This window comes from Vigna unguiculata, chromosome 11, assembly GCF_037176805.1.
Source record: "Vigna unguiculata cultivar grain cowpea cultivar isolate G323 ecotype 2 chromosome 11, ASM3717680v1, whole genome shotgun sequence".
Lineage (NCBI taxonomy): Eukaryota > Viridiplantae > Streptophyta > Magnoliopsida > Fabales > Fabaceae > Vigna > Vigna unguiculata.
The window spans coordinates 41,813,998-41,823,709 of NC_140802.1; the positions used below are offsets into that span (position 1 = coordinate 41,813,998).

At 35.7% G+C, this 9,712-nt stretch overlaps 1 protein-coding gene across 4 annotated transcripts; it reads left to right on the forward strand.

Moving 5' to 3' along the window:
- The first annotated feature begins 401 nt into the window (after positions 1–401).
- On the forward strand, positions 402–8,722 carry LOC114170567 (RNA binding (RRM/RBD/RNP motifs) family protein). Of its 4 annotated transcripts, none has more exons than XM_028056073.2 (15): positions 402–611; positions 1,342–1,441; positions 1,867–1,994; positions 2,460–2,613; positions 2,730–2,839; positions 3,230–3,313; positions 3,391–3,439; positions 3,519–3,610; positions 3,808–3,937; positions 4,126–4,205; positions 4,296–5,743; positions 6,660–6,773; positions 6,852–7,583; positions 7,813–7,888; positions 8,395–8,722. In XM_028056073.2, the coding sequence occupies exons 2-13, from the start codon at positions 1,349–1,351 to the stop codon at positions 7,418–7,420; spliced, it is 3,051 nt and encodes a 1,016-aa protein (XP_027911874.2). In that variant the 5' UTR covers positions 402–611; positions 1,342–1,348; the 3' UTR covers positions 7,421–7,583; positions 7,813–7,888; positions 8,395–8,722. The 4 variants fall into 4 exon arrangements, with proteins under 4 accessions (XP_027911874.2, XP_027911875.2, XP_027911873.2 ...); XM_028056074.2 differs by having other exon boundaries at positions 8,398–8,722; XM_028056072.2 differs by lacking the exon at positions 8,395–8,722 and having other exon boundaries at positions 7,813–8,180.
- The last annotated feature ends 990 nt before the right edge of the window (positions 8,723–9,712 follow it).

Sequence of the window (9,712 nt, forward strand, 5' to 3'; positions counted from 1 at the left end):
AATAGTAATAATCTTAACAATTACAAATATTTCTTTAAAAAACATTTACTAGTATTAGCATAATATTTATAAGAAAACTATTTTTTGTTTTCTATTATTTTAATTTTCTTGTCTAGAAAAGTGACTATTAATTAAAAGATGGAATTAATTCATTTTATTTATGCATCCATATCCCAGTATATCATAGAATTGTTCGACAACCACATTTGTAGGATCAAAAGACGAGACAGGTGTCGCATATCTAATGCACCGCTTTGAGGCGAGTGAAGAGTATGGGTAGTATAGGAAGCGGAACACTGGAACAAGTTGAGGTGTTGGAAAAACCAAAGGGAGAGATATAATGAAAAGAGGCAGGGGCATTTTACGTAATTAACTAATAAGATGAGGTTATTTGTCTCAGCAAATGACAGCAACGCGCAAGAGATAGAGATAGAGAGCCAAAAACCGAAAACGCCATCATCCAAACAGCCCCTTCTCTCTCTTTTAAAAGACACCCTGTGGTTTTTCTCTGCCCTCTTAACTTTTTGCCCTCTCTTTCTCTCTCTCTCTCTCTCCTCTTATCGATTTCACAGACAATCTCCTCCTCACAGTTTCGTCTTCTCGATCTCACTGTGAGTCATCGACTCCCAATTTCTAACCCTAATTTCTCATATCCAATGCGATTTCTGCTTAGATCCCTAATTGCTTCTCGAATTACGGTTAATGTTCTCGCCGTCCGTGTTTTCCCCTTTTTGTTGTCAAATATTCGAAGCTCTCGTTTCATTGCATATTGGATTTCGTTTGTTGATTTTGTGGGTTTTATTATTGTGTGTCTGCAGGATTCTCTCTGTTTTGGTTAACGATTTAGTTGATCTGTGGTGTCTGGGCTGGGCCGTACTTCAATGCATAGATTATTTTTTTTTGTAGTGATTTGGTGTTTTTATTAATTTATTAAATGTTGTTAGAGTCGAAAGACTGTGGGGGGGGGTTTTTGTTTGGATTTATGTCTAGATTCCTCGATGCTATTATCATTCTTGTTGTTGTAGTCATCATCTTAATGTTGAAATTTACATGCAAATGCACCATCTCTACCTGTATGTTGTTGGCTACAATATTCGTTTAGTGAATGATTAACAATCTAAAACATTGTGAGCTTGTTGTATTGACAGGTGTATAATAGTTTTCAGTATCACAGCTGTGGTGTGGTTTTTTTTTTCTCATATATTTTGTGTCTGGATAGTTTTTTATGAGTATGCTGGATAAGATTTTCATAATTTCTTTTTCTGGTTTAAGTTTTCGATGCCATGGTTTTTTATTTTTATTTGACATCAGTGTTTGTTGTTTATGCCTGTTTTCCTCCAGGGCAATCATGAGTGACAAAGGAGAAAGAACATGTCCCCTCTGTGCTGAAGAAATGGATTTGACGGATCAACAGTTGAAGCCTTGCAAATGTGGTTATGAGGTTTGATTCTATGTATTTTTTGGATTAATTTTTTTATTAAGTCAGTGACTTGTTCTTTGGTTTGTAAAAGGGTTTTCCTTGTTTTCTAAAGAATATATAATGTTTACCAGAGTTTATGATTTTTCTCTCCCTCTAGCTGATCTTATTAGTTGTCTTATTTTATTCAACCAATAAAATGTGTTAAGTAGCATGTGTCTTTTGATTTAGTGTAACTATTATGTTGTTGTTTTTTGGTGTTATTTCTCGTAATAGTCGGCACTTTTGATATTATTTCACCCCTAATAAAACCTCATTACTTCATCTTTTGGAAATTGACTTGTGCATGATGTGATGTAGGTGCTGTCTGTGATCTGTTTCTGGGTGATATGTCTTAATCACAGAGCATCATTATGATTAATGTCAGTCTCATTCCTCCTTGATTGCAGATCTGTGTCTGGTGCTGGCATCACATTATGGACATGGCTGAGAAGGATGACACCGAGGGGCGATGCCCAGCATGTCGTTCTCCTTATGATAAGGAAAAGATTGTTGGGATGGCTGCAAACTGTGAGAGGTTATTCTGTGAGCCCTATTTTATTTGTGTAGGATTGTTTTTTGTGTTATTGTTTCTGAAGCTCTCTTTTGTCACCTCCTTATTCAATAAGCGTTAATTTATTTATATAACTATTTGTCAGAATGAGAAATGGTTGCAACAAAATCTTTAGTACTTGTTGAGTTTTATCAGAACTCAGGAAATGGTGATAGCACTACCAACGATTTTTTCATTCTAAATAATTTTCAACATATTGTAGATAATGTATTGATGTATTAACAAGAGTATGTTTCTTGTACTTGTCAAAATAGTCTGTTGAATTCAATTAGATATATATTAGAAACTCTGAAGCTTTCATTACTTGATATGAAGCAAAAGAACTGAATTTGTTGTTCCTCAGATCTTATTGTTCTACAGGTTTTATGCATACTGAGGAAACATTAGGCTTTTTCTTGTGCATTTATGGTGATGTTATTTTTCCTGTAGATTGGTGAATGAAGTTACTATGGAGAAAAAGATGAAGACTCAGAAGGCGAAGTCTAAATCATCTGATGGGCGCAAGCAGCTCAGCAGTGTGCGAGTGATTCAGAGGAACCTTGTTTACATAGTTGGGTTGCCTCTCAATCTTGCAGACGAAGATGTAAAAATTTCACCTTCTTTTCTCTTGAGCACCAGAATGTTTCCATCTTCTCGTTTGTTCTCTTTTTTATTGGATTTTTCTGGATCTTCTTCTTATTTTAATCATTCATTGTGTAGCTTCTTCAGCGAAGAGAGTATTTTGGTCAGTATGGGAAGGTCTTAAAAGTATCAATGTCTCGAACAGCAGCTGGTGTCATCCAACAGTTTCCAAATGATACATGCAGTGTGTAAGTGTATTCTCTTCAAGTTTGTGGTTTCAGATAATATTGTGGAATTCTGTTAATTATTAGCTGGCCAGAGCAAATGGAATCTGAGCTGTTTAATCTTGTCGTCATTGATATGAATTGAATAGCTTTGGGTTATTGCACATTTCTTTTCACACAAGAAGGGAGGAATAACTAGAGATAAGAAAAGTCCATGTACTGTAATCTTTTTCGTTCATGGAAGGAAAACACGAAAAAGCTGCTTCACGTGGTTAAAAAGAACTGAGAATGGGGCATCTTCTCTCTTTCTTCATTTATTTCTTGCTGCTATAGCAAAATGATTATCTTCATCCTTATACCATACACTGTATTAATATGAGTAACATATTTCCTAATAAAAGATTCCTGTTTCAGATATATAACTTATTCAAAGGAAGATGAAGCAATTCGTTGTATTCAAAATGTACATGGGTTTGTGTTGGAGGGTAGACCTTTAAGGTACAAAATATTTGCTTTCACTGAAACTTGTCTTAAATAGGATGCTTAGGAATATGTTTTTGAATTTAAAATTTCAGGGCTTGTTTTGGAACCACAAAATATTGTCATGCATGGCTCCGAAGTGTGGTATGAGAATTACTAGTCTACACAACTTTCAAATTATGCTTAATTGTGCTTATAATTGATGAGAGATGTCCATAACCAGCCTTGCAGCAATCCGGATTGTCTATATTTGCATGAGATTGGCTCTCAAGAAGATAGCTTTACTAAAGATGAAATAATTTCAGCTTACACCAGGTTTGTGATCTTTGTATTCAAGCTATTTAATTGGTTAAAAGGAAGAATAGTGTTTAAATTATGTAATATATTGTGGTGGACAAAAGATGCGTTCTGAAGCATGTTTACTGACTGTACTTTCCAATACTTGTAATTGATTGCACTGAATATAGTGTTTTTCAAATAATTATATCTTGATTCACCTTGATATTTTGAAGAAGTCGAGTTCAGCAGATCACTGGTGCAACTAACAATATGCAACGGCGATCAGGGAATGTATTACCTCCTCCACTGGATGACAATATGAATACTACTCCTGCAAAGCCTATTGTGAAAAATCCTTCAAGTGTAAGACATTTTTCAATCTTCCCTGAAACCCATTTTGTTTGCATATTAGCCTTTGCCATATTGATGTTTAGAGCTCTTGTGAATTTTTATCTTTAATGGCTGAACTGAGTTACATGTATACACACACACACACACACACACACTTAATGATGCATTAAAACTGACATTTCATTTTATTTTCGAGGCAGAACTCTGTTAGCACTGTTAGAGGTTCACCTCCGAATGGAATCTATGAGAGACATGTTCCCCTCCCTGCTAGTGCTGCGTGGTATGTACAGTGTATAATTTTTTATTTGGCTTTGAAGGTTGAACTTATCTAAAGGTAATTATGGTTCCAAGCTATGTTTATATTTGATAGGGGTACCCAGGCCACAAGTTGTCAGCCCCCAGCTGGAGGTCTATCTTATCCAAATGGGCCATCCAAGCCCAAACCTGATACAGGCAGCAGCTCGCTAGCATTTTCTGCAGCTGTTACAGGCTCCATTCAGGCTTCTGATGTTACAAAGAGACCACCATCGAGTGATGGGAGTCATAGTATGACAACTAGAGTGAAAAGTGAATTGTTGAAACCTGTTAAGCAATATAACAATAGTGTGGACAGTTTGGTTAGTTCAGGAGAAAAATCTTCATCCTCTGATGCTTCTCCTGTTCCTGTGAATTTGAACAGCCAGTTGTCTTCGCTACCATTGTCCCGAGATGGTGATGGCAATTGTACTACAGCAAACACAATAAATTCTACTAACCTTACTGGACAGTCTTGTAACTCTGGTCCCGAGGAAGCAATGCCTACTACCGTTGAAACAATTCCGAAGTTGTCCATTGACTTGTCCTCAATTAACATTGATGGAAATGCGGAACATTCCAGTATAACCAAACCTAATAGCCCGCCCACGGATTATGTCTTGATTAAATCTCCCCAAATTCAAGGATCACAATATAAAGACAGATTTAGGGATGTAATAACTACAAATGTGGCTGGTAAAGCTATGCCGGATAATGAGGTTTGTAATTCTAGGGAACAGGGTGATTGGAAATTGGATTCTCAATCTATAGTAGCATCAAATGCTGTGGAATTCGATGATGATGTAACATCTTTTGACAATCAAAGACTCAAGGATCCAGAAGTTGTTTGTCGTTCTTATTTGCCAAAGTCAACTGGTTTCCTTCATGTATCAAACCTTTCCAGCCCTTGTCTTCTGCAGCATGGTGAAAGTTGTAATGCCATGAATGCAGGTTCTGTATCTGTTGATGAATCTATATTACATGCATCTAATATATTATGCAACGACCACTCAGATAAATTGGTCAGCAGCAGCTCCTATGGTCTGCTTAATGACGAAAGAAATGGTCATAGCATTCAAAGATTAGTTAGTGAAGCAGTAAATTCTGGTCATGATGTTACTATGGATAAGGGTGAAAGTAGTATAATTTCAAATATTTTGTCCATGGACTTTGATGCCTGGGATGACTCACTAACATCACCGCATAATTTAGCTAAATTGTTGGGTGACAATACTGAGAACCAGTCTGGTCCTTTAAACAAATCTAGTTCTTGGAAAGTTCACAGTAACAATCAATCAAGGTTTTCTTTTGCGAGGCAGGAGGAATCCAAAATCCAAATGTTTGATGCGAATGCTTCTTATGGTGTAAACCATCAACGTCCAAATAATAAAGTTTTCCAGAATTTTTCAGAGAGAGACTTGTATATGGATAAGTTGGGCATTGCGAATGGATTTCGAACAAGTAACTTTGAGGAAGCTGAAAATATTGCTAGTGGTCATTTCATTTCATCTAATAAGCTTTCGGGTGAGTAATACTATCCTCCTTTAGCAGCCTACTATAACTTTTGTATATATTCTTTAATATAATTGCATTTCTTATTATTGTTTCCTCTGCTACTGTAACGTACATGTATTTTAAAGATTTCTTCATGTATTGTAATCTTAGGCGCATTTTGGTTATTTTCCTTTGTATATTATAATTTTCTCTGCCTTGAAAATTTATAGCTTCCTTGACTTTCTGAATTACTGTTGCCTGTGTATATTTGTTGTCTGCGACCTGATTATTTGTGCTGTTTGTGGTATTGGATTACACAACTGTGCTTTGAAGATATTCTATTTGTGTACGTGGAAAGGGGAAAAGTTGTATCTTTGTGTTGACTTTTCAAGTGGGTTGGAAGACTTTAAGAAATGACATTTTTCTTGGCTTATGATGTAATTGTCTTCAACCCGCTAGCTTCTGAAACTAATGAGCCAATATTGAGTAATATTTTAACGTCACAGCAGTTAAATAACTAAGTAGTGAAAATCTTCAGCTGGAAGGGAACTTCAATGCCTATTTTGCTCTTTTAAAAATGCTGAATAGTGTTTTGTATGTTGAGTTTGGTATCGACGACTGGATAGCAATTTGTCAAGAATTTAGTGAGAAAAATAACTGGAGAGCCTAAATATTCAATTTTTTGATTATTGAATTGCTGGATGTGAAAGAAAATTATGTCCACTGTAACAAAATGTGGTTTACCAGCTGCTGGTTCTATTGTTTGATTGCTTCCTGTAAGGTTAGAAAGTTCAAAACTATTAGCTATGGTTAAGTATCCACTTTTATGGTACTGCATGTTTACTTTCCTCTGAATTTGTACCTGGCAATGTGTTAGATTGATTACAGGTGTCTCAGATTTTTGTTTTCATCTAACGTAATGACCTTGCTTTTATTATGGTTACAGCCATTTCAAGAGCGCAAGTTTCAGCCCCACCAGGTTTTTCCATTCCAAGCAGGCCACCACCACCTGGTTTTTCTTCCAATGAGAGAGTGGAGCAGGCTTTTGACTCCATTTCTGGTTAGTTATGATTCTTATTATCTTTTCTAGACACCCTTTTTTTAATATGTTAGTTGATTTTATTAGTTCTTTTGATAGGGAGTTCTCTGCTTGATCATTCTTCCCTCTTGAGAAATTCATATCAGTCACCTTCAACTGGAAACCTTGGTGGTGCTGGGGATATTGAATACATGGACCCTGCTATTTTGGCAGTTGGCAAAGGGAGACTTCAAGGTGCACTGAACAGCCCGGCACTGGACATTCGATCGAATTTTATGCCTCAACTAAATTACTTTGAAAATGATGCCAGACTACAATTGTTGATGCAAAGATCTCTCTCACCACAGCAAAATCATAGATTTTCTGAAATTGGGAATACTTTTTCTCAGCTTGGTGATTCTTTTGCAGTTGCTTCAAGGTTAGATCAATCACAAGTCAGTAGTCTGGCTCCATTCCAACAGCTGTCTATGCAGCAGTCTGCAAATGCAGTCTTGTCAAATGGGCAATGGGATGGGTGGAATGAGGTGCAGACTGGAAATGGTTTGGGTGTGGCGGAGCTTTTGAGAAATGAAAGACTTGGGTTTAATAAATTTTACTCAGGATACGATGATTCCAAATTTCGGATGCCAAATTCCGGGGATCTCTACAACAGAACATTTGGGATGTGACCTTTTGCTAGTTGTGTCATTGTTATTGTTGGAAATGGTAAAACCTAGCAGAAATGGACAAACAATTTTTTGTGTTGCTGAGGATCATGGAAGTTATTCTTGCTGGCGGGTATTGTGCTACCTAATGATGAAGCTCCCCAAAGTATAATTATGGCTACAGTTGGTAATTAGTAAACTTGCTCCGTTTTCATGATTTAATTGGCTTAAAGTGGCGTTGCTCATATTGCATGATGTTCATGAAAGTGTGTTTACCTACTTGTGCCAAAACGAGATTGTATATAAAAAAGTAATTCGTTTTTGAACTGGATTTCATGTTTTCCATGTCAAGATGCCATTGGTGTTTTCTTTTTTTTAGGTGATTGTGTACTCATTTCGCTCTCTTTTCTTTGTAGTTCTGGATTGGCTGAAGTGAGCTGTTTTGGGATTTTAAGATATCAACTGTCAGTGCTAACGTGATCAAACTGGCAGGTAGATCATAGTTGAGTGTTCCTTCATATTACTGAGCATGGAAACTTGATTCAAAATCAAGTAGATCAGTCTTATCTATTGGTTGTAACTTACCATTTAGTTTTATCTACCCTTGTTGGTAGTGGTTGGATGCGACTAGTGAAAGCAAAATTTTTTTAAAAGTGGATTTACATGCTAGAGTTTGTCTACTGCTGGGTATGAAATAGATCATTTTCTAACTGGAAAGATCCATGTGATGTGAATGAAATACTGTTGCGCTCTGTTATAGCTTATAGCCATATTTTTCCTTTTACAGTTGTTTTTCATAGTTAATATTAAATTTACCTCCTCTTTTTCCGTGAAGTTATTCTTATATTCGTTTCATTTATATTTACCGCGAGACAAGTGTCTGCTGCACCTAATGCACTGCTTTTCCCCCTAAATTTTTGTGTTCCCCGTTTCTTGGTTTCTTGGTTATTATTGGTGGTTTCTGATTTTGATACTGTTCTTCGAACTAACATAACCAGCAGGGACGGCGTGACCCATGCCTTTGTTATGATGAACTTTGGGCATGTCTCTATTACCGGTCTCTATTCTGCATTCTCCGGAGCAGCTGAAAACCTTTGTGTATAAACATAATGTTGGGGACATTATTGCTCTCTGGAAGTGATCGGTTATGTATTTATTAAAAAGGTTTCTGTCTATTTTGGGTTACACAATTCATTTGTGTGCTGTGGGATACCCAATTCATTTTTGTTGAATGAGATTGGTTATATCTCCTAATTGTCATTGGAAATTTGTCAAGTCTGTCACTTTGACATCGTTCATTTTGGCAGGATGGTTTTCCTTTGTCCCTACTGTGCCCCCCCTTCTCGTTTGCCCCTTACATTAAGAGAGGATAAAATTTGTCTTTAATAGTCTAAGTAAATTTGATTTTATTTTGGTAATATAAACCAGTTAATATAAAACATGCTTTTAATTCTTCAATGCAGTTTATATTAAATTATAAATTCTTGTCTTTTAAAAAAAGTGCTTTTAATGTTGAAATTTCAATTCCAGTGTTGTCGAATAGTCTTCGCAACCCATTAATTATATTTTAATAAAATGAATTTTTACCTTTGTCATTTATGTTTTAGAAATATTGATACAAGGGTTTCATAGTGGCTATCGTTTCATCCATGTTAGCTTTTAAAATAGTCCAACTAGAATTGCAGAGTTTATTGAAGTTTAGCTAAACATGAGGCAAGTAACAAACGCAGAGGAAAAGATGGATGTGTGAACTGCTGCCAGCATCAAAATTTTAAGGATATACCCTTTTTCAAGCCACAAAGTTCTCAAGAAACGCAAGAAAGATTGAATATGAATATTGGGCGATGTACTCCTTTGCATCAAATTTTGGCAGTAGTAGTGTCTAGTAGAGTAACCCATGATGTTCTTAACTCCTAGGTTAAATGTTTGTTTTCACAAGTTTGGATGATCACGGACAAATTGGTCCAGATTGTAGCTGTGCATACTTTTCTGATTTTTGTCTTGTCCATTAACATGTCCTTTAAATTTGAGTTAATTTGAGTAAAGAGTAATCACTTTCTACTTCTCGTCTACTTGTCTTTATAAACAATTATTAGGGTGTTGATAGTATAATGAAAATGTTTGAAATAATAGTGATGTAAATTATAATAATAGTAGTAACATTAATAGGAGTAATAGTTATTATTATTATGGTTGTATTGACAATGAGGATGACATTAGTAAAAAGGATAATAATGACCAAGATAAAAATATAAAGTCATATTTTTATGATGATAGACAAGTATAACATATTTAGATAAATATATAATAAGATAT